Source organism: Gallus gallus, chromosome 6 (assembly GCF_016699485.2).
Source record: "Gallus gallus isolate bGalGal1 chromosome 6, bGalGal1.mat.broiler.GRCg7b, whole genome shotgun sequence".
Classification (NCBI taxonomy): Eukaryota; Metazoa; Chordata; class Aves; order Galliformes; family Phasianidae; genus Gallus; species Gallus gallus.
The window spans coordinates 24505327-24530319 of record NC_052537.1 but is presented as its reverse complement, the minus strand read 5'-3'; the positions used below and the strand labels follow the sequence as shown (position 1 = coordinate 24530319).

At 44.4% G+C, this 24993-nt stretch overlaps 1 protein-coding gene across 6 annotated transcripts in view; it reads right to left on the bottom strand.

The window, feature by feature from the left end:
* Window positions 1–24993, bottom strand: part of NEURL1 (neuralized E3 ubiquitin protein ligase 1) — a 134389-nt gene that overhangs the window by 56210 nt on the left and 53186 nt on the right. For 3 of the 6 annotated variants that reach the window (XR_005860626.2, XM_040702437.2, NM_001012910.3), the window contains exon 1: window positions 19335–19456. The exons of 2 other annotated variants lie outside the window; for them this stretch is intronic. Coding sequence is in view for 2 of the 4 variants with exons in the window: in XM_040702437.2 (XP_040558371.1) it covers window positions 19335–19368 (34 nt within the window). In the remaining 2 variants the exon portion in view is untranslated. Of the gene's footprint in view, window positions 1–19334; window positions 19457–21045; window positions 21110–21736; window positions 21781–24993 lie in introns of those variants that run through there. One more of the 6 variants, XM_040702439.1, reaches the window with a different exon arrangement.

Below are 24993 nucleotides of genomic sequence, written 5' to 3'. Positions count from 1 at the left end.
TGAGCACCACTGAGCAATAACCCACCTGGATTCCTTCACCAACCATAAATCCCTTCTCCTCTCTCCTCTGCTGATGGGAACCTCAGCTGAGATCCCACTTGCCATGAAGGCCCTTATCTGCACATTATGACACGGTGACAAAAGCAGAGAGGGAGCAAGGGGTTCAAGCAAGGAGGAAATTACATCTTTCTCTAACCAAGGCCCTATACAAAGACTCAACTCACAACCAACACAGTCACAACAGCAGCTTTGTTCATGAATGGAAGGACCCATGAGTTTATTTTCAACAGGGAATCTGCAGCAGTTCAAGCACAGAACAATCATTATACCAAACACAAGTCATCTGCTTCCTTTTCCTTGTGTGCACAAACAAACTGCATTGTGCACATATGTTTGGGAGGAGATGCTCAGATTTAGAAACAGAGTACCAACAAAATAATGAATTATTCCAGGATAGATGGAGGGATGTAATAAAAGCAAATGTGACCTTAACAATGCGTCAGTTTGCTTTTGCATGACTAACAGTATGCTTTAAAACTCTATTTCTCAAATGCACAAGCTGCATAAACTAATTATATCCATTCTTCATACAAATTCATTGCTGACAGTTATGTCTTTATACAGCTACCATAAAAATAATGATTACAACTCTAATGTAATTCTTGGGAAGTAGAAATATAAAGCCTGGACTTTATATCTCCCAGTCTTTGGGGCAGTATTAGCCTCTAGTTACGTGAAGTTGCAATGATTCAGGCTTACTGTGTTGATCAACAAGTACCATCAGAACACGGATTCTGATGAGAACATTTTGACACAACTTCCACACCAGCCACACCAGCTTTCTGCTGTCATCCCCCTGTTGCTCTGTCTCCCAGTGCTAACCCTTCAGTACAGAGCAGGGAGGCCAACTGGCTTACCTTTAAAAGTTCTCATCAATGCTTTAAATGAGAAATAAACCAGCTGGAAGTGATTTGATGCCAAGGATTACATGGAATATAAGTCATTCTCCTTCTCCTGTTCCTCACAAGAAGTTAATCGCAAATACACATTCATGTCACCTATGCATCCAGATCTGAATTTTGTAACTCAAACTTGTTCCTAGCAGCCACATACCAAAACAAACTTGTGCAGCACAAAGGCACAGACGTTTCATCTTCCTTGCCTCTGTGCTCTAATTTTACTGGGTAGTTTGGCTGTGATTATAGCAACTGCTGCATCTCTCCATAGGATGTGATGCCCTTTTAAAACATTGTAATGAAGTGATGAAAACCACTCACAGCTTCCAAAGCATCTGATAACAGCACTGCATATGTCCAGAGCATCTGCTGGAGTTGTGTTATGGAGCCTTAGGGTCCTGCCTGACCCTATGGGAAGGATGTTAGTGGAATGCTTATTTGCTGTGATAAGGTGGCCCTGCTGGGTGAGAATGGGTCAAACCACCCTAGGTCAATGCCTGCAGGATGAGCTTCCCCATACATCCAGCTGAAACTCAGGGCAACTATGCTCTATGGAAATGGAAGAATCCACCCCAGGATGAGCTTTCTCAGGTAGAAAATGTGGATGGGGATGAGACTTCCACCTGCTGCCACATGTTCTTACCCTCCCACATGAGGAACACAGACAGATAATGATTGGAAAAGGTCTTAATTTAAAAAAGAAAAGAAGGCTTAACTTTAAACCAAAAAATATTTACATTCTACTTTCATCTGAGAAATTATTGGATTGTGGGCCCCTATGATAGATAACGTGCTGAATATGATGTCTTTACACAGTTCTCCAGGACAGTTTGCCCACTCCAATAGGAGAACACACCATACAACCTCAGACTGCAACACAAACACCTAAGACTGGACTCAGACAAGGAAACCGTCACTTTGGAAACACAGTCTGGTGATATATCAGTGTGCTTGCTTGGCCAGCTAAAGCCAAAATAAATCATGAGCTTTAAGTCTTTGTTCAAACTGAGCTTGACTTGGACTCCAGCCTTCTCCCATTCACTTACTTAACTACACATTTTGACATCCTCAGCTTTTGCTACCAGCAATATTGGTACAGTACATCCAGGGCCCTTGCAGTAGGCTTCAATTATTCTTTTTATTTACATAAAGAACTGAGTGAAGATCACAGACCTGGAGTTGCAGTTGGTAAACCATGCAAAAGTCCTTCTGACTTCACATGAACCATGAGAGACTGCGTTAACCGAAAGTCTGTTCCAGACTCCTCATCTCCCACACAAGCTGACTTATCAGTCATTTACAAAGGAGAAATGAAGTCACTGCTTCAAATAAAGTTTGCAAACAAGAAGGTTGAAATCTGAAAGCACGTTCAAGGGCACTGCAGGTTTCCCATGCCACAACAGGGTAGTAAAAAAGCCAGGCATAAATACTTCCTTCTGATAAATGGCACTTGTAGCAACAAACCAGTGCCACGCAAACAACTGGAATCTTGTGACAAAAGTCATAAGACCAAAATCACGTCAGAAAACCAGCCCTTGTGTCAAAATGCTGCAAAGCTAGAGAAGGACCATGGGTTTCCATACAGGTTTCATGCTGAGGGTCACAAAGATCAGCAACTGCTCACTCTCATGGTTTTAAAGATGGGATAGACTACCATTTCCAGTTCACGCTCAACAACAGATGCCATTTGTATCATTTCTTTTGGTAATGAAAACCACAGTGTGAAGCACTCCAAGTCACTCATCCTTCAGAATCCTAAGAGCTCTTTGCTGGAGCCCTGGCTGTTTAAAAAAGCAGAATGTTGTCCCAAAGGTGACACAATTATCCCTCTACGTGTGCTAAATGTCTCTGGGCTCCTGGATCTCAAGGCCTGAGGAAGACCCATTTGTTCTATAAAAGGCAGCACTAGGGCACTGGATGTTCTCAGCTTAGAAAACGTATCCCAAAGCCTGCTGCAGGTTTTCACCACAAGTATCCATGCTCTTCAAAATGAAAAACTTCAAGGTTTGGGATTTCTTAAATGGAGCAAAAGAATGACTGGAGTTCATTTTTTAGAAATACATTTTTCTCCAGTTGAAAAACTCTGGATAAGCACTTACCAGAATTGTGTCAAAATTCATTTCAGACTGAAAACTAACTGCAAAGTATTTAAGATAAACTTCTTTAAGCACATCAAATGAACAGCATTCAGAAATGAGAGAGAGAAAAGAAGACTTCAGACCAGGGCCCAGGCACTGACATACAGAACAGGTGGGAATGTCCAATCCCTTCTGCCTGGGGAGTAGGAGAGAGGTGTGGGGTCAGTGACAGAGCTGTGCCTATCCTGCAGGACAGCGATGGGAAAAGGAGCAGACAGAGCAAACACCACGCCATGAAAGGAGAAAAGGGTTCCAAAATCCTGACATCCAAAGAGGATGACAAAGGTGTTTTATCTGCCCACCAGTCTTATTGAGCATGCATTTAAAAGGAAGGATTTGGGAACATCAGTGCAGCAGGAAAGCCTTAGCCCTGAAAGAAAACCTGCACAGCTTCTCCAAAGCTACACGGTTACCAGCAGCACAGGGAGACAAAACAACCAAGTACAAGATGAATAACCATAACGCAGACTGCTTTCGGAGGTGGTTCCCTATTTTGGGAAATTATGGTATTGAAACAGAGAAGCTTGTTCCACCATCCTTCGCATTTATTAACAAAGTCCAAAAGGAGTAAACCACAACAAATTCCGTGTGCTAGGCTTTGCAAATGAATTTTTCTAAGCACGCTTCAAGATACGGTTTACTAAACATAAATATTAACACCAAGGGAAACTGAAAGGGGTTGCAAACCTTGTTTTCTTCACATGCAGCCTGATCCTAGGCATTAGCACAGGAGAGAAGAAACTATAAATAAGTACTAATTTAAAAACAAAGTATTTTTCAATGCCTTTTGAAATGTGTTTGCTTTTCTTGAAGAAATAAATGATCGCTTATTTCCAGGCTACAACCAACTCTCCCTATGCCTGTTGTGGTGACAATGGTCCTATCAGATTGCTGTCGCTATGGTCAACTACTGATCTTGGCATTACAAGATGACCAGGAAACAAAGTTTTGCCCTTGCACAAGGACTACAGCTTTGCAGGGGTTGGGGCACAGAATGCAGAGGGTTAATTCTGGAGCATTAAATCCAGGCAACCTGAAATTATAGAGCATCTTGGGTTAAACTTTAGTGAATTAAGGACTTATCTACAAGGTGGATCTGAGCCAGCAGGTCAGATCTAGCACTCCCATCCAAGACTCTAAAACAAGTCAAAGCCAAAACGTAACTTATTTTCATCTGTGCTATTTTAGCAGTGATGAGATGTATCAAGAGAGTAGGTTAGCACAGAGTGTAAGATTTTCCACTTAAACTGCAAACTAGGAGACAAGAGACAGGTGCAGACAGACAACATGTACATGAAAGGAGATAATACCAGCTCGGGTAAGGCTTAGAGTTATACTTTTTTTTTTTTTTTTTTTTTTTTTTTAAGTCCAAAAAAAGCAAAGCAGTGTCTAAAGTAGTAGCCTTGTAAGATAAGTGTGGTTTTGTAGACGCCTGTGAGATGCCCCTCCACTACAAAAAGTAGGCAACAAAAGCCAGAGCTCACTGCAAGATGGGTCCATCCCTCAAAACGGACTGATGGGGACTGGTCAGTGTTTGAGGAACATTCCAAGTGATTAAGCTTATTTTTCATGCCACTGAGAAAAATAAAACCAGTAGAAGTGGTACAAAAAAGTGACAGTAAGGACAGAAGGCAGAACCGGCTATAATTCGAAATACGACTTCAGTGAGTAGCAGTGATGGATCCTGTTTGGCCACTTCTCATGCCAAGCTGATAACCTCTGCAGGAGTGCCAGGCAATGACCTGGGCGTGGGGCTTTTTTAGCAACCTCAGCAGAACCCACTGAACAGTACATCCTTGGTTTCAGCCTGGATGCAAGGCCTTCTGAGGGTGTGCTTGAAGATGATACAGAGGTTATGAGTCTTAGTAAGGATCAGGAGGGTGGCAGTTTGTACAGAGGTTGAAAAAGGAGACAAGAAAAGCTTAGGAGAAATAAGAGAAGTGCTCTGCTCCAGTTAATATATATTAAGTCTGAGTTGTAATTTTTTTTCTTTTTAAAGAAAAAAAAAATCTGAGAGCAAAAATATGGTTGGCCAAAGGAGATATAGGTACAATAAAGGAGAAGTGAATCTGTTTAATTATTTGTAAAAGGGTCATGTCCGAACTAACATTTGTGGAAATGACTGAGAAAGATATAATGAAGATGTTCCTGGGCAGAGCCCAAGGATGTGGCACTGAGGGACACAGTTTGGTGGCCATAGTGGTTATGGGTTGATGTTTGGACCAGGTGATCTTAATGGTCTCTTCCAACCTTAATGATCCCATGATTGTATGATCCTCTGTGCAAAGGAAGTTGAGAAGACCCAAAATGCAGGAGAGGCAAGAAGCAAGGAGAGCAGGGCAGGACAGAGCTGGGGAGGTGACCCCAGGAAGAACGACCCAGCTGCTGGCACCATGCACAGTCAGAAGTGCCAAGTAGCATGACGATGGCTGGGGGGGAAAAAAGATTATATCAGAAGAGAGTTGTACAAATACAGAACTATTTCTATACATTTGTAAGGCTGTTTAAAAGAAAGCCCTTCCTCTTGTAAATTAATTTTTAAAGTCATCACCTTCAGTAGTGATACCATGTAATAATTAACCACCTGTAGGCCCCTAATTAGGGGATCTTTATTCAGCATCTCCCTCAGACATCTGCAGCAATTCTGTCACCAACGTTACCATGACCTCCTTCCGTGCCACTGCCCTTTGCAGGATCACACATTATAGTCTACCTGGGACAAGCCAATGAAACCAACCATAACTCCAGTTATTCATTTTCTCAGTATAGAGCAGAGCTATGCACATAAAACACTTTACTCCTGTATTAGCATTAGAGTTCCTCCAAAGCTTCATCTACCCAGCCTAGAGTTTCCAACACAGCATAAAGTGCCTTATCCCTTTCCCTCCTGCAAGGTTAGGCACAGCTGTGATGAACAGCAAAGCTGCTGCCCAAAGGTAGCTGTGCTTCACTGCATAGCCTGCAGAGCAGCCACACCAGGAAGGTTAATGACAGCTCACACTGCAAAGAGGTAGCTACATAAAAACAGAGCCCAACGGCAAATATTTTATGGCCACATAGTATTTCCATGGACTACAAATCAATGTAAAAGATGTTTTCTTCAAGGGGCCTCTTATAGACTGTGTTTTTAAAATGCATTCCCTCTGCTAAATATAAATCAGTAAGAGTTTTTGTTCTTCCAAAAGATTAACTAGCCTCAGTATTTTGGGATCTAATTCTGGAATACTTGAAGATGTGCCAGCTGTCTCTTCCAATTTAAATAGTTTAATGGAAAGTTTATCCTGGGCACATTTTCCATGTACGGTATAATAGCTTGGAAGTCCGAATATTGAGAGTTCACCACAAAAAGTAGTAATTTGTCAAGGTTCGATTTCACATATTTCTCAGAACAAGGAGGAAGGTGGGAACAATGGAGACCAGGCATATGACAAACCTAAAAGTGGTTGCAACAATAACGTGGACCTGCAGAACTAAAATCTAAGGGAGTAGGAAATGGAGTAATCTACCAAACGGTGCAAAGAAAATACAAGTTAGAGAAGCTTCTGTTCTGAACTCAGGCTCTGGAGTTACCTCTGAAGCATACCCTGCGAGAAATCAAGGATGTGTTTCTAGACTCAGCATCTTGAGTTAAGCCCATAGCAGACCACTGATACTGCATATTTATAATACAATGAGCTATAGCAGGATGCTTTTCTTAATTCAGTCCCTCAGTCACCAGTGACAATAGATAGAGTGTTAAGAGGGTAATGATGTTTGTCTCTGAATCATGTTTCTCGTCTGGATAGAGCATCGGGAGAGCATCCTCCAGCTGACTACCTCTCATCTCTTAGCACCACTCCCTAACCAGAGACCACTTCTCACTGTGAAAGACAAAAATCCCAGCCTGGATACACCTTCCTACCATGCTCTCTACCTCTCTACAAAAAACGTGGCTCTGCAGAGTATCCCAGTAGTAAAGCAAGTGAAGAATACACTGGAGTAGTACAGGCTCCCCAGAACAGGGCAGAAAGCAGGAATATCTCTGCAGACACAGCATCTGCAGGAAGGCAGTATGGGTGCTGGGCATTTAAAGCTTGTATCCATAGCTGCAGGGCAGAGAACAAAGGCTGCTGGCTGGATGCCTCTAGAAAGACCCAGGAAAATACTCCAGAACAGGGACAGCACCATTCACCTCCAAGGAAACACTACACTTGCACTAAGTGAAATATTCCCAAGGTTACAGTGATTTAACTCTCATACTACCACCTCCTCAAAGCCACAAAAGGTTCAGAGGCCAACGTGCTAGAGCTTAGATCACAGCAATCAGAAAAGAGCTCCCGCAGCCTCAGGAGGGCACAGGTTCAACCATACCAGGGATTCAGCACCTTAACATCCTTTGTGCCACTCCAAATACCCATCCTTGGGCACAGCATGAGCACACCCAGCACCAAGTCCATATGCTCCTGCCTTACAGCAGCATATATGAACAAGGCATTAACATTCCTCACAGTACAGAAACACTGGCAACTTTGGATTGAAACAGCGAAATTTCCAGTGGCTCTGCTGTCTCTTCCACATTTTGCTGCTTGAATTTATTGCAAATGTCATGTGTGGATGGCTTCGCTTTAATTTAGTATCTGGTTGGTCAGGATATATAACCCAGAGCCTGTTCTTTTACTTCTCTTCTTACCCAGCTGGACAGTGTAGATTATGTTTATCATTCACTACCACATACCATGAAGTTTTAAGCCGTAATGCCGTTTCTAAAGAATCTCGGGAAGCAGTTTTTCTTCTTATACATGACATTTACATTTGGAGCGTGCCATTTTTCCTAATATAAACCATCCATTTAGATTCACTTTGAGGTACTATGAAGTTGGGTCATTTTGTGTTAGCCTTCCCTAAAAATGCAATGCTTCGGTCATATTTATTTCACGCTCTTCCTTCTAAAGTTCACTGCCACTGTTATTTGCAGGGTCTCTTGACAGCACACCTGCTGGAAGCAGCTCCTTACCCCATCCGTATTTAAAACTTAACAAGCACTTCTAAAACGTCGTGATTATTTTTCTGACCCCAAACAATGCTTTGCAAAAGGCTCCCCTCTCACTGTTGTCAGAGGTTTAAGCACACCTCCTTCCTTTACTGGTGGCTGCCCACAAGGATGTGTCCAAACTCAGGAGCAGTACTTCCCTTCCTGCAGGGCTGCCAGGGTTGCACACAGCAAGGTGATGGCATAGCCAAAGGACAGTGCTCAGCTCTACAAGCTTCGAATCATTAAGGTTGCAAAGACCATAGAGATCATCTAGTCCAACCATCAATCCATCCCCACCGCGATCACTAACCATGTCCCTCTGTGCCACATCTCCGTGTCCCCTGAACACCTCCAGGGACTCCACCACCTCCCTGGGCAGCCTGTTTTGATAAAATGGAGATCTTCCACCCCCAGAAGATACACCAGTAATTTCCTGACTGCCGTCATCACCCTCCAAGCACAACAGTGATCACTGTGTGAACTTTTTACAAAACCCTTCTGGTGTTGATGTTGTAATACTCAGATTTTTGCTTTCTGCACACTGGTAGCTGTAGATGTACTGTCATTCAATATGTCTTCTGGTTTTTTGTATGTTTTCATTCCTTTTCAAAGTTCCCTTTTCAGTGCAAGAAATTTGCTCACGTTGCGGTTAGTTGCTACAGTCTTAAAACTATTTACATCCACTTCCACTATCCAGATATCAAAGATTTTCATCCAAAATAAAGAGCCAAAGCAGTCCTAAAGGGAAACACTTTAAACATGTAATTACTGAGGGTCTTCTGGTTTCCTCATTGACAAAGAGAAGCTGCACTTGAATTTTTGGTTTTGATGTACGCAGTCTAACTCACCCCCAGAAGATACTGATTCAAGCGGCTTTCTTCCTGATTACATTTGGCAGCATGTAAACCCTTAAAGCACGGGGTTAGTAGATCTAACAGCTTAGCAGGTACATGAACACGTGACTTTACTATTTGGTCATGTTTAACCACCTCATAAATCTTCCAGAATGACAGGAGCAACATACTTCCTTGAATTCCTCCTCCACCATTTCTCTACTGAAATCCTCATTTCTTCTCTCCTACCTCTCTCTCCGGGAGAGGTCAGACCACACAAACTTTGCCTCTGCTTGCTTTGCCATCCTTTCTTCTCCAAAATTAGATGTGCTAGCCAGCATATACAATTAAAATATTATTTTTCCAGGCAAATAATTTGAGCGCTGCTGCAGCAAAACAGGAGAAAGGGCAACATTTCTCCCCTTACACAAGAATTTGGCCATCCACTGGTGTATTCCTTCATTTATCTTCACTTTCTGTACCAAAGGGAGAAGAGGAATCTAAATTACTGACTTTGCCAGTCCCATCTGGCTCTGCAGCACATCAGTTGCACCAGTTTAAACACCCCTTCCAGTCATTAACTCTGTTTCTTTTGCATTTGAATCTGGCCCTATGAATTCAAACCTGAAACTTCAATGGCCAGTCAGGGAATAAAGTTACCGTTTATTGTAACAAAGACAAACGGCATCCCTGGCGCTGATTCCAAACAAAAAGCATGAACACTATTCCATCGTCCTTCCTAGCCATTCCCAGGCCAGGCCCATGAAGTTATTACTTAACGCTTTGCTATAAATAGGTGCTGGAAAAGTCCATCCAGGAACTTGTTTTTCTTAGCGCCTACTGCAACAGGTCAGCCAGTAAATGACCAAGAGTGTTGAATCCATATTGCCTGAGGACAAGAGCACGTAGAGAGGCGTTGTGTCTTTCAAAGCAACTCTACCTGCTATCCTTATGCTGAATCTCATATGAGAAGACAGCTGGGAGGTGACTCTAAGAGCACATGGAAGGGCTCCAATCCTCTCAGATTTTGTAGCGGCAAAAACATACTTCAGACTACAAGCTCAAGGCCTGTTTATTAAAAGCCTTCTCAGAACTCCCATAAAGTTATTATTATTTCCTTAGTACTTTGGAGATTGCATGCTCCAAAGTTACTTCTCTGATGTGCTGAAATTACTCAAGGTAACTTGCCTGTACTTTCACTTCACTACAGCTTCCTACACAATACCACACACCTCCTCCTGCATCACACGAGCTGAAGAACCAGGCACACGTGTCACAGAAATACTGATTTTGCTACATGCAAAAAGACCTATTAGATGAGGTTTGTCCACGAGAGTTCAAGCACAGATTTACCAGAGTACAAGATTAGAAGATGGAAAACGTGTATTGTCATGGACAATACACAAAATGCAAGATACCAGTTACCATGTGCTAAATAACTTCTCAGTCTCCTTCAGGCAATTACTTGTGCACTGGTAAGTCTGAATTGCAGTCAGCATGGGATGACCTTTGGAGTCCCCAGAGAGCAGCTTTGCTGGATGTGGGTGCAGAGAGAGAAAGTCTCTGAAGTTGTAGGATAACTGATGAACAGGTAAAGAGAGTGCAGGCAGTCACTTAGATAAAAGAGTAGAAACATCTTCCAGCAAAGCGACTGAGGTTACCTGACCTTTGGCGAAGAGCGCTTTAAGAACTGCAGTCATCTCTTGCAGATAGGCTGAATGACTTTTACACCCTTTCACATCCATTTGGAGAACATTCAGATGATATCTCTCTGCATTTTATCCTTGCTACCACGGGAATGGATAGCCTGAAAGCTTTATCCTTTGTATGATAAATGCCAATGCACCACTGCCAAAAAAGGATACAGGGAGCTGGAATCCCTGCATCTCCATATCCACTCCTATCCACCTTAAGCAGAGGCACAGAGATCTGCATTAGAGCTTGCAGATCTTTGTGTTGATCATCTTAATTACTAAATTTAGCAGGAACTGCTCATTTCTTTGCATCAAGTGAGAACCTTAAGCCCAGGTGAAAAATCTCACAGTAGGATCAGATCTTTTGCAAGTAGAAGCACCCCTGGTGTAGGGAATAAAAACATCTGAGTAATGTTGTTCTGGGAGGTACTTTGCCAGAGGTGGACCTGACAAACCAAGGGGTGGTCTGTCTTCTTTCCTCAAAACATATGAGATTTCAGGAATTAATTTACAGCATAATACAAGATTTTCTAGTGTATCCCCAAGTCAGCCTTGCCCACTTTCCCACCTAAGCCTGCTAGAAGCCATGTTCAAAATACTGTAAGTCAAGGAAAATTAGATCTTTTGCAGTCAGTAACCATGCAAATTCCAAGCCATAGAATATAGAGACATGATGTCTAGATACTGAATCAACTGCCCTTGCTCAAGCAACACAACACTGGGCTGGACAGAAGGGAGTCTGTCCAGAAACCTTGTCACAGCCGTGTCACTTCATCAAGGTCTCTTCAGCCAATTTTGCAGAGCCTTTGAGGCACAGAAGGACTGAAATGAGAAGAACAGCAACTCCCACAACGTGAGAGGGACCGTCATTCATCGGGACTCCCAGAACTGCATTCCTGCTAAGCATACAGCTTCACTTAGAATTGAAATAGAGGAAGAGAGCCCATTTCTGGAGTCTCTTTCCCTTTGGAATTGAAAAATCAGAGGGCAGTACTGAACTAGTTCAGGATGGGCAGAAAATAAAATGAGCAATTTTCCTTTTCCAAGCTGCATGAAATTTACAGCATCAATAATGCCTCTGTAAAAGTAATTAGGTTCTTAAGGCTCTATTTTATGTTTGATAATATGAATCTGGTGTGCAAAAACATAAGTCATTTTGATCTGGGATGCTTCAGTACATTATGGGCACCCTTATATTTCTATCTTCCACAGACTCTTTTTCTTTTCATTTTTTATTTTAATCTCAGTCTCCTTGCAAGATGATATTTTTCAACCTTTGAAAATACCAATTCTTAGCAATCTCTGTGTCTGCTGTCAGTCACCCAAGAGAAAATTAAGTCTCCCTAAAGAAAGGTTCTATTTGAAGTAATTTTAGTTGAGCGAGTGAATATTAGAGATATACAAAGTAGAGCTCAAGTTGTAGCTTCCAAAAATTTCCTCCCAAAAGCCTTTTCCCTTAAAGTCCAGGATTTATTTCTCTCCTAAACCATATGCCCAGTGCCCTTGCCACCAAGTCGCCACTTGGCCAGTTCTCTAACATTTAGCTTTTCCAAACAAGAAAATTGTGAAGACTTTCTCCTTAAGCAAAAGATGTTTACCAGAAGAAATTTTCTTTACTTTAAGGCAGCAACCAACCCAAAGCACGCATCACATTTACGCCAGAACTGTGACAAATGCCTGTTGAGCTGCAGCACTTAAACCACTTGCATTTTAAACAGCAGTTTGTCAAGTGATGTTAATTATTTGGGAGGTCTATGCTCCTAGAAACATAAACATTTCTTTTTATACTGATCACATTTTTTTTCCATGCGGTGCTTCCAGCAGAGACTGAAATTAAAATGGTTTCTGTGTGTCATGGTGTGGTTTATGGCTCAGTTTCCCTGCAAATAGAGGGTAGCATTGCACTGGGGCTCTGCATAACACCTTCCCATCCTTCCTTGACTGTTGGAAACCTCTCAGTAGGTGGGAGAGCACTTCCAGGCTCAATTCCACTCCCTCTCTTTAAGGCTACTCAGCTTTCTCATGGCTGATAGCACAGGTCTGGGACTCAGACAACAGTCAGCGTCTGAACTTCGCAAAGCAAGCAAAGGGCTTCGTTAGCTGGGAAACACCGCAGGGAACAGAAGAATAGGCTCTTTCTGGAGGCTTAGTCGAAGCAAGCCTTCACTCCTGCCAAGGTGCAACTCAAACATGAGCGCCTGCTGCCCTCAAAACACCAATTGAATTGTGCTTCTCCCACCACACCAAGACTGACCTTAGTTTTGAGTGTTACCCACTGCCGATGGAGAAAGCTTCATGCAATCACAAGAAGCAAACCAGAGCAAAACCTGCAGTGAGACTACAACTGGTGCTCTCAGAAAGCACACCGCGCAGTCTGCATGTCAGTGCTGGGAACTACCCAGGGCTCTGTGTGCTTTGGTCCATAATGATTTCTTTTCAAAGGTAGTCAAAGATGGGAACGGTTTCTGTTACCGAGTTGAAATTTATGAAGAGGTCACTGAACATCTTTCTTGTTTGGTCAAATGTAGGGTCCTTTCTCTTCTCCAGACTTCATCAACAAAGTCTGCTGATAGCAGTGTAGTGCCCCAGGATTACAGCAGTGTGTTTGTAGGTCTCCATACTCTGACCAGCCTCTGGGTAGGACTGCTGCATGAGGGACACCATAATCTACAAGGTAAGACAACTCAAACCCTAGGCACCCTGCATTACTTGACCTCTAATGCTTCCCCTCTGCATTAGCATATATCCTTCTCTGACTACATGAGTAAATGCAAAACAAACCACGAAAAAGGAGCTGATTTTTATAGCAAGGAGCCTTGGTTTATCCCAAGGGCTTGAGGAAAAGGGCAAGAACTCCAGATTTCTTCCAACACAGGCTGTTGCAGGGGAGGCAAGCAGGATTATTCCATTTACATTCTGCATCACATTCATTAATGTATATAGCTTTTATTATGTCCAGCCCCCTCCCCTCTCCCCCTTTTTTCTTCTTTTTTTTTATTACTATCATTTTTTCTTTAAGATAAAAGTGCTATCAGCCTTTACAATGGGAAATATATATTCAGGCATCTGATCAATTATAATGGCTCTGTCTGCACTCCCCCTCCTTTGCTGGGCTGCCAGACCCATAGTAAATCCCAGATAAACCAAAGGACTCTTCCTAGGCCCACCAATTGCAGTCATCTTGAATGTTATTTTTAATGCCAACAAAGTACAGCATCCCTTCAAGACACAATCAAGGACAGAGTCAAGGAACAGAAATACCATTGAAGCCATCTTGACAAGAGCCACAGAGGGGAAGGCTCTGACTCATCTCAGACCAGCTTCACTCAGATAAATATGTCTTCAAAGAAAAATACTGTAATTTAGAGAGGGATATATAGGGAGAAAAAACAAACAGACAGCAACACTAATAGGGATCAACCCCACAGCAAAATACCGTCAGACACAGGACTGCAGCATATGCTCTGATCAGGGGCACATGGACCACGAGGCTGGCAGGCACGCTCCTTGTTCAGCCTCTATGAGACAAGATCTTCGCTGACCTCCAGCTCCACTCCCTGCTGCGCCATCAGTAAATTCCTACTGATTCCCCAGGGCAATCCATCAGGACTAATTCCTTGCTTTGCCTTCACTTTTCAAGAAGCTCCCTTTTCCTCTATGATTAATCTTTTTTAGACTGATCTCAGTTCTACCCTCAGCATGTATGGACATTAATGTAAAATTCTTTAATAAGAAGAAAGCAGGCCTGTCAATTTTGAGATTGCATAGCTGGAGACCACCTCTTCTTAACTCCTCCCAGATGCCAGCAATGATGATTGTATTTGTTCCACAAACCTATTTTATACCATTAACAATATGTTTCTTCTGGTTCTGGGAACATTTGTTCTGATTAAGCATGAAGATGATTCCCTGGGACTCATCAGAGGATCCAACAAACCCTTCTGAAGAGACACCTGCTACCTCTAAATTAATTGAACGACAGCTAAATATACCATCCATAATTCTCAACAAAAGAGGAATTAAGTAAGGATGAAGACGGATCAGATGTAAGAACAGCTCCCTGTAGAGGAGGGTGAGGACCACTCCAAGAGGAGACAAATAAGAGAACCAAATCTGAAAAATAACACAACACATTCAGTCCCACGGTCCCCTCAGCATCAAGAGGATATGGAAAAATGAACAGGGATAATGCCAGGCAAGCAAAAGATTAAACTAGAACTGGGATGCTCTCTGCTCACACCACTTACACCAAGACCCCTACAGTCAAGTAATGCCACAGCTAATAAAGAAGTCATCTGCCTTTCACAACAGAGTTTTCAAGCATAAATGTCGTTACCCATAAAATCTCTATATATGGAGGCAGAACCCACTTCATCTGAGAAGCGTTGTCAGCAGTCAATACTGTCAGCCACCTAAGGACATTCGGAGGTGACCCACAGGTCAGAGGCACAAACTGAAATAATCTCTAGGAGCCCCACTTTTAGCAAATGCCAGCACTGCTTTGGCACTCTGCCCAGGGTCTTCTGCACCAGTTAATCCAACCCTGAGCAGGATTAACTTCCCATACACACACATACTCATTTGCTTTCAGAGCTAGATAGCAATCTTGCTGAAAGCAGAGTGACCTTAGAAAGAGCCTCTTCTCCCCATCTCATCTTGGTTCTCAGTGAGTGACTGCCTGCAGAATATGGGAAATGTTAATCCCCTAGTGAGGATGAAGCAATTTTCAATCACTCCACGTATGGAAGCTAGGTAAGATACCTCAGAATCTAGACAACAGTTTTTATATGACAAAAAAAAAAAAGCAAAGTAAAATTAACTTGTAAAGAAATCTCACTAAATTGGTGCTGTCAGATTGTTGTTTTTTATGTTTCTTATTTCTTCTGGGATATTTTACAGTTTTAATCAGATCAAAGAAGTCAGAGATTATTTAATCTGAAGGTGCGTACAAAGGTGTGTGCTACAGTACAGTTCTGTTGGGCAGCATTAACTGCAAGGGTGAAACGCAGCATTTGGCAAGGTTGTTGCAGAACAGGCAAGGAACACACAAAGTAGGAAATACAGCATAGGGCTGATTCAGCACTTGCCTATAGATATACCATTCACTACACTACAAAGCACTAAGAGAAAGCTAAAAATAGAGCTCCATTGTGCAAAGAAGGAATAAATGAAGTTGCACACCATAGCTGTTTTTCACTCAGGAAAAGTCCTCCAGCTTCCACTGTTCCCCAGAGCCCTACAGTGGCAGCTCAGCAGCTCACTGGCACTGGAGGCTTCCAGCCAGCCCCAAATATCCCAAACCTCCCAGTGACACCTGTGAGTGAGTCCCACAGTCAGCTCTCCACAGGAACACAATGCAGAGGAAGGACAGTGCCAGCACTTCACACCCACTGTGCACAGGAATAAATCAGCAGCCACGTGTAGGAAAAGACCGTGGCAAACAAGATGCCTATGAAATTGGAAATGAACCCAAGTAGCTGCCCAAAAGTCTCTACCACCATGTAGTGCAGATGGAGAGCTGCTATGCCACCACTTCTGCTTCTTTCTGCCTCCTGCTACTCAACCATATAGCTGTGCAGCACACCAGGACTTACGTAGGTAAGGGGAAATTCTGGCCATACATAACCCTTACACCTGTATATACATCCCACGAAGATAGGAGCCATTATTTTTATTGTATCCTCAGGCTACAGAGCATCGTCTGCTTAAGAAGCTTAAAAACTCAAGCCAAAAGTTACATCTGTCAGTCACTGCTGCTTCCCAGGCTAAAAAACTGATGCATTCTCACCAGGGACTTCTTTGCAACTATGCTGATGCCACACAATTACAGTTTGGGAAATGTGACACAAGATACCTTTCTCCTGCTCCCTGTAAAAATTATTCTGCTGCAAATCACTGATGTGCGCCCGTGACGTGAGAGTAATTAGAACAAAAATAAGACAAAGCCCTGCGATGAGGGACTTATTAGCGACTGTGACTTGCAGGAGGGAAGGTTACTGAGCAAATGTGCATGCAGCAGACACATCCCCGCACATGAATTAATGCACTGTGTACGCTCCAGCTAGTCAAAAGCCCTCTGAAGAGATACGGACGCGTTCATCGCTAACCTCCGCACGTAGCCACGCACTGAACCCTCTCCAGCACAGCGCAGCAGCTTCCTTGGCCAAAGCCCGACTTTTTGTCTGCTCCGTTCCAAGTGAATAATAAAAATATATTTAAAATAATGATAATAAAAAATACTCAAGGCGTTTTTTTCTCGGACAAAAATTGGATTTGATCCCCTAATTCTGAATGCAAATAGCATCTCACTTGCAGCCATAAAGAGGGATTAAAAACTAATGCAGCAGGTGACAGTTGAACCAGATGCGTAAGAAGAACGTACTTGTTCTGAGATATGCATCCATCAAAGATGTTTTATGCACAATTATTAACAAGTAGTTGAATATAAATATTTAGATAAGTCCGCCTATGCTGTAGGAACGCTATAGCACACAGCCAGTCTTGAAGAAACTCGCCTCAGATGAACCACGAGCAATCATATTAACATTTCCTGTTTAAAATATTGCTAACGTAAACACCACATGTATAGATGTTCCCTTTTGCATGGACTGTAAACATCCTGTCCATCACGACTGCGTTACCATTGGACTTCCTATTTCAACTTTCCTTCTTTCTGCACAGAGAGCACTGGAAAGCACGCCAAGGACTTGTGTGCACGGGGTGGGAAGGGGGAAGAGGAGCAGAGACCATCATGGTGCCATGGAGAATATGGGCACGTAGACAGAGATTGCACGAGGGCACTTGGGCAACGGAGAAGAAGGAATGAATAGCTCCTCTGTGTCAACATACAAAGCCATAAGACATCTCCTTTCAAATGTCCCACAGCTGTTGAGCACCACCACGCCGCTTTGATGCTTTCTGAAGGAGTGCCACCCTCACAGCCCAGTTCAGCAGCCCATCTCTCAATTCACTTTTTCCAACTCAACCAAAGTGAGGGTGGACAATGAGGGGCAGGCAGGCCTCTGCGCACTCTGCCAGGCTTGGGAGCTGTGCCCATCCCAACAGGAGCCTCCAGCAGCCAAGCAGGGCGGCTTCGCCCCATCCCAGCTGATTTTCAGTTGAGTTCAGTGACTCAGGTGCCCCTGAAAATCCCAGCCCACTCTTTCAGTGCAGAGAGGTCACTGGAAATATCTGAAAGACACACATTCGTACTTTACCCATGGTTTCTAAAAGCAAGGGGCGTTAACCCCCAAGGCTGCTCACAGAGCTCCTTTTGGTATCATTACGTTCGGTTTCATTTATTCTTCCAAGAAACTGATACGGTTTTGGTTCTCTTTCCCCAGCATATCTGAAAACAGAAACGTTCAACAGAACGATGCAACTGCAGGAAAGGCAGCCACAGACGAACCACAAGTGCGGCGTAGTCCGCTTTCATTACATGTCCTTCGGTGGACGACTTCTTCCTATTTTTAAATATAACGCACGCCCACGTTTCAGAAGACTTGTGCCACACTCAGCAGCGTATCACCTCTCATTACAACGCCGCCTGTAGCCCCTCTGTCCACAGAGGGAAATTCAGCAGAGTTAATTACCCGTGTCTCCTCATTACTTTGCATCTCCCAAGCAAATAAAAAATAAGGAGAGCCGCGCTGGCGGGCGGAGCAACGCCGTGAGGCAGAAGTTGGAGGCTCAGCGGGCAGCAGAAAGCCCTGGCAGGAATGCCAGATCCCTGGCACACACAGAGCAGCTGCTCCTTCCCAGCCAGGTTTCTCAAGTTCATTCAAATGCCGCTTCAAAAAGGAAAAGGAACCCACAACAGCCGGAGCTGTTTGTTTTGGGTTGGGGTTTTTTTGGTTTGTTTGTTTGCTTGCCTTTTTGTAAACGTTGAGGCAACAGCACTCACATTCTGCATGTGATGCGTTCACTGCGACATTACAGAAGAAATAAGGTCAGACTGTGGGCGACACTTCAGAACACAGATGATGAACAAATTACAACCTCACTCCGAGTCTCCTTAGGAAGGAGTCATCTGCTTCCTAACTCATTCGTTCCTTAAACTGTTTTTCACCCCATCCAACAAAAATTGGGACTGGGATGTGAATACTCCCAGCCTCAGCATATACCTCTCACACCTCTACTCAGAGGAAGCACACGAGCAGCTCCAAGCCCCCACGACACGATCTGCGCGTTTCCCATCCCTATTCACTATAGCAACGAGGAAGTTTCTCTGACAGCCCGTTCCCCCCGCACGGAACGTGCAGCACACCGGCTGTGTCCCGAGGTGAGCAGAACATTGCCGAGCAGTCGGCACGTTTAGCGAGCACAGGATTCTCACCGAAATATTTATGGCATGAGATTTGCACAGCCACGGCCCCACGTTGCCTATTGCTCCGGATTTTGCCGTAGCATCGCGCCGGGCGCTCAGCCCCCCTCCCTGCACGGCTTCACGTTACCTAGCAAAGCAGGCAGGCTCCATGGCTCAGCCGAGCACACGGAGTAGTTCAAACCAGCGTTCGTTCCACGCTGCATCAACGTAACATAGAAATGAATGGATACTACGGAGCGGCTGACGGGAAGGAGACGCAAGGTGACCGTTTCCAAAGCCTCCCGGTTCCCCTTCGGCAACCTTCATCCCCCGCTGGAAGCTGGCACACACCGCACGCATCCCCCCGGCCCCCACCTTCTCCCCTCGCAGCGCTCACCGTGCAGCGGCCCGCGGGTCACCTGGCCCCCCATAGCCGCCCCTTCAGGCACCGCCAGCGCTCATCGCACCGCTCCGCAGCCCCCGGCCCCGCTGCCCCTCGCCGGCTGCCTCCACCCACTCGCGGCCCTCCCGCACCGGCGCTGGGAGCTGTCACGTTTATTTACATAAGAAGGAGGAGACTTCGCGTCTTCCTGAAATAGCCGCCGACGCTTCGGGGATGCGGCGTTCCCCCCCCCTCTCCCGCTGCCCCCAGCATCCCATATTGCGCTCCCAAAACCGGAGCCACGGAGGTGGCCGTGGTACCCGGCAGCGCTCGGAACAAAGCCCGAGGCGCTGCCAACTTCGCTCACCACGTTCAGAACTTATTTATAAACAGCCAACGGCTTCGGCCATTGAAAACCACTTTGGGATCCCAGTGCGGAGCCTCGGAATGAATTGGAAGGGCAAAAATTAAAATAAAATAAAATAGGTGGAAAAAAAATTATTACCAGACATCACTGCACCAGAGTCTTCGAACGGCCTCTGCTGGTTAATTATTAGTTATTTAATAGCAAAGGAGTACTTGAAATGCAGACTGGTTCACCACAGACTGGAATAATAAAAACATTACCCCCGTCAACTCCTTGGTGTGAGGTTTGCACGCTCAGCCCAGTGCCTATGCTGCAGCTCATTACTTCTGCTGGCAGAAAGCAGCACCAGAAGCAGGGAATGAGGTGCCGGGGCAGTGGGGAGATGCACATGGTCCTGTTCCCCTTCCCCCATGCAGGAGCCAGCTCTCTCCATCTCCAGCCCCACACGTGCACCACCTCCCCTGCAATCTCTCCTGTCTGCTGCTCTAAGGGTACATCAGCACAGCGGGCACCACGCTGCCACAGCCTGCCACAGTGCATCCAAGCTGGCTTATTTAAAAGTAATTCATGCAGGTTATTGCTATGCCACAGTCATTCCTCATTCTGCAAAGGAGTGGGACTCGAACTTGCACGGCCGTAAGCCCAGCGCTCTGCCTCCCACCCCTTACCACGATGCTGGGCAAAGCCTGCCATCCCACTGCCTTCGCTCTCCCACTGGGATAACAGGAAATTAAGATTATTGCTTAGGATGGCCGGGTAAGAGGGGAAAAAAAAAAAAAGCAACACAAAAAAGCTCAAGCCAGAGAAGCACGGTCAGGGTGTTTGCACTAACGCTGCATGCGTGAGGAAAGCTGTGCCAAGCATTTCGAACCTGCCAGAGAAGCATCCCCAGCAGCAGCAGGCACCGCCAGCGCCCGGCTCCCTCTGCCCCGCCGAGGAGACTCGCACCCAGAGCCAAGCAGCAGCGTTCCCTGCGATGAGCAGCACTCAGCTCCTCCCTGCCCAAACTCACACTCTGCAGAGCTTACAGCAGCTTCTTGGCAGAAGACTTCGGTGTGTGTTTTTTTTTTTTTCCCCCTTCTTTTTATTCTTCCCCTCCTGGACGATGCTGCATTTACAGCAGCAACGGTGCAGCACGAGGACGCGTCCCCAGGAGCACCGCAGCGTGGCCCATGCATCCCAGCTGGCACAGGACAGCACCTGGGTCACACTGAGCCACTGCCTCACACTGACAGCAAAGTGACCGATGGGCACCGACACCTTCAACCACCGTGTTTCACCCCAAGGAATTAAGATTTACTTCACTCTCTGACCCCAAATTTTCTCCCTTGCTTGCTCAGCTCTGTTTTCCATCCTTACCTTAATCTTGCTGCAGCTCTGTGAATAATTGAGTTTTTGGTTCACTGCCTCAACCAAGAGATTGCTAGAAAAAAAAATATCATTTTGTGTTGGCCCAAAACTGAATGCTTTGTGCGTCTCACTGAACAAAATGTTTCTTTAACTCAAAAATGAAGCATTTTTAAGAGTTATTTTTACCTCATTTTTTCAAGTTACGGTCATTGAATCCAGCTCTGAGATGATGTCTTAAAAAAACATTAAGCATTTTGTTCTATGTACACCAAAAGGAAAAATTTGAGCTGTTATCTCTACAGATTATTTTATTGTTCGTAACTTATTGACTTTATTTGTTTATATGGGATGGTGGGAGGGTGGGGAGGGCAGGCTGCCAGAATGAGTCATCCTGCTTGGCAGAAAATTATGAACTATTTCAGTTGATTGAAAAATTGCCTTTTTTTTTTGTGAAAAAAACCATAAAATAGTACCCCCACCCCACCTCCCTCCCCAACATCCACATAGAACCAGGACAGTGCAGTGGTCTGCCCCTTGTGCCATGCTAACTCCTCAAGGATTATTTACCATACAGCAAAGCTTTCTCCTACAGCCATTGGCAGCCTGATCCAGTGGTTAGCAACCCTGCCCATGACAGAGAGGTTGGAGCTCAATGATCTCTAAGGTCCCTTCCAACCTAAGCCATTCTATGATTCTGTACCTCATACTGGAACTTCTCTGATCTGGGCCTATCACCTCTGTGTCCTTTTCAGACTTTGCCCTTTTCCAGATTTCTCTTCATTCTTCCATGTTTCTGATTTTTCTCTAGATATTAGGAAAAAAAGAACAAAAAGAACAAACAACTCTATCTACATCCCTATTCCCATTTCACAATTCTCCACGTTGATAACCTCTAGGTCCCTTTGGGTTGTTTCTCTGCCCTTGCCAATATCAGCAGTCTCCCATTGTGACATCAAGTACTGAAAAAAATATAAATATTATCACCACTTGTGCTCCCTTCTGACAAATTACTGATGGAGATATTAAGGTGCGACCCAACAGAAACCCAGCTCCCAAATCCACTCCTATTCATGAACAGCATGCAGCAAGTTAAGTCCAAGCAGCATCACTGATCTAAGTAAGAATCTACTGCAGGAGTGTGCTTTGAGGCAGTATCTGACCTTGCTAAATATATTTATTAACTAGAAGATTAGAATGCTGAGGCTGCAAAGGACGCAGTCATCAGGATGCCTCTTTGGACTGAAGCCTTGGATGGTTCTGATTCAGCCTTGAGCAGACAATGAGGCACCTCTCCCACAGTCCCAGGATACATCCACAGCCCTGGGCACTGGGCAGTGTTTTGGGGTATGGAAGATGAGACAGCTTCATTGCTTTTCTCACAGCAAGGCAGGAGCAGGCTGGCAGTCAGCAAGGAGGGCATAAGGGACCCATCAAGGTCTGGGAAATACATCCCAAAATAGTTGTGATGTCTGATGACCTTTGCTAGTGTAGACAAAAAAAAAACTGGACAGATGTGACATTGAGTGACATGGTTTAGTGGCCATGATGGCTGGACTGGATGATCTTCTATGAACTGCCCTCTTCCTTTGTGCTCATCACTTTCCTCAGCCTGTCCCTCTCTTAATAGGATTTTCTATGCTTTAAATCATTTCTTCACAACGTGGTCTGAGTCATTCCCCAAAAATTACTGTAGGAGAAAGCAGGGAACTGTGGAAATCAATCAGATGTTTGCCAGGGGCAGAGAACCTTCTCTTAATGACTTTAGTGTTTAAGAAGTTGTCATCAATTTTGCTACTACCACGTGCCCTCAGCTTTATGGTAACAAATCAATTGACTGAAAGTTGCCCTTTTTCACTCAATACAGTATCTCTCAACAAGCAGCTAGAGACTGAGGGAGATGGAAGAATTCAGAGGATCATACTCTCAGGTCTTTTTTCAGCATAAGCCTCAGACTGCTGCTAGGGCAGAGAGCTCACGTGTTCAGAAATCAGGCTTCCTTCAGAAACCTCAGCCACTGTAACTCAAGGAGAAGTGATGTTCTCAACAGCAAGGCATCCAAGAGAAAATGTCTCACCAGCAAGCATTAGTGCACAAAGAACAGTGACTAGAGCTGGGACAGCTTGCATTCTAAGCACCCTTTTAACTTGAATTTATTGCTATTAATAGAGGGGACTTGGAAAGCAGAGATGCATCTTTGGGTTATTCTTTGTGTGAAACACAATGATACAGATACCGACCTAGCAAAAGGAATGCTGATTAGCTGATGCTTACATGCAGCCATTTGAGAATGTAATGAGTTATGTAATTAAAGTATCACTCTGGATGAAAACCCCCAATCTCAATACTTAAGCCAAAGGAAATTCAAAATCCTAGCTGAAATCCTTAAAAATCAAGACCACCATTTCTAAATCCAGCACTATGATCATTAACCCCGGGTGTTTGGCTACCCCAGGGCAGACTGCTGCAGCACAGCAGGATGAAGGATTTAGGGGCAGGAAAGCCTGTAGGCTGTGCATCTCCCTCACACTTGCACTCAGTGTAAGTAAGACATCAGCGCCGTTTGCTCTGGTGACAGGAACCACAGCGGCACAGCGGTAAAGGCTGTCGCTCAGGAGGACAATGAAGACATCAGCGAGGTATTTGAGAGGACGTCCAGGATGTGGGCCGGTTCAGTGAAGGAGACACAGTGACAGCAGCGCACAGCTGAGCCCTGCCTGCTCAGTGCTTTATCTCAGTCCCCGTGCAACCACCTACAGGAGCAGCAGAAGGGAAGACTGCTAGCAAGAAGCACAGGGCAGAGCAACAAGAAGGATTTCCAAGGCAAGGAACTGAGCAAACCCAGGCTGCTTGCACAGCATCTTTCCATCAGCATGCAAATGCTCTTAAGTTCCCACTGGATGCGGTTTTTATCTTCAAGGGCAGAAGTGTTCCCCTCCTTACATAGTTTTGAGCTACCAAAGGATATTGTAGTTCAGAAATTCCGACAGAGTAACACCAGGTAGCAGAGGCTGGAAATGCTAACATGCGATGTAAGACACAATTTGCCATAAAGCACTGTGTTGGGCTAAGCAGCGTTTCTGAGCAGAACTTCTAGACAGTATAAAAAAGCCGTGTGTGCTGCAGGGCAACATCACCTGGAATCCACCAAAAGCCCACACTGAGGGAAAATATGGTGCATGTGATAATGACTGCATTTTCAGATGTCCTCACATCTATTTACGTGAGAAATTAACATTAGCACAACATTTTGCAATGAGGGCATGAGGCTCTCTCTTCATGAACGACGCTTTTTCAAAAGCATTTTAGACCTATCAAGGTGTCATGCAATAAGAAGAGAAAGCAAGCACCTCACCAGAAGAAACACACTAATCTAAGGCAGCAAAGAGCTGCTGGTTTTGTACCATTCACCTAATGAAACTGACATTTGCTTTAAGATCAAGTGCAAGAAGCCTGTTTTCTTTTAGTTAAAAATCTTTGCTTGATAGTAGAACTGGAGTCCCACTTCAATATCCTCCTCTTGACTCTGCCTGCAGGCAGCATAATGACAGTGAGGCAGGACTTAGAAGTGTTATTTCAGGCTCAGCTTTATGGCTATTAAACATTTGGAAACCCAGAGCAGCATCGTTCCGTATCGCATGGCACTGCAATAGTTTAGTGAAAAAAACAGTATTGTTCCACTTAGATATACAGAGAACGCTTGTGCAGTATATATATATATGTCTATATATATATATATATATATACACACACACACACCTTTATATAATACAAAGGAGCTCATCATACTTTCTTACAGACAACAGCCAAACCCTACACTGAAAGATGAAATTATCAGCAAAAGTCACAGCATTTTTATGGGGCATTGTTGAGCAAACAACACATTTGTTTCCACAACACGCCTGGAAGAGGTGCTGCCTTTGTCCAAGCTAGAAAAGCACGTTCTGATTTTTGCATTGT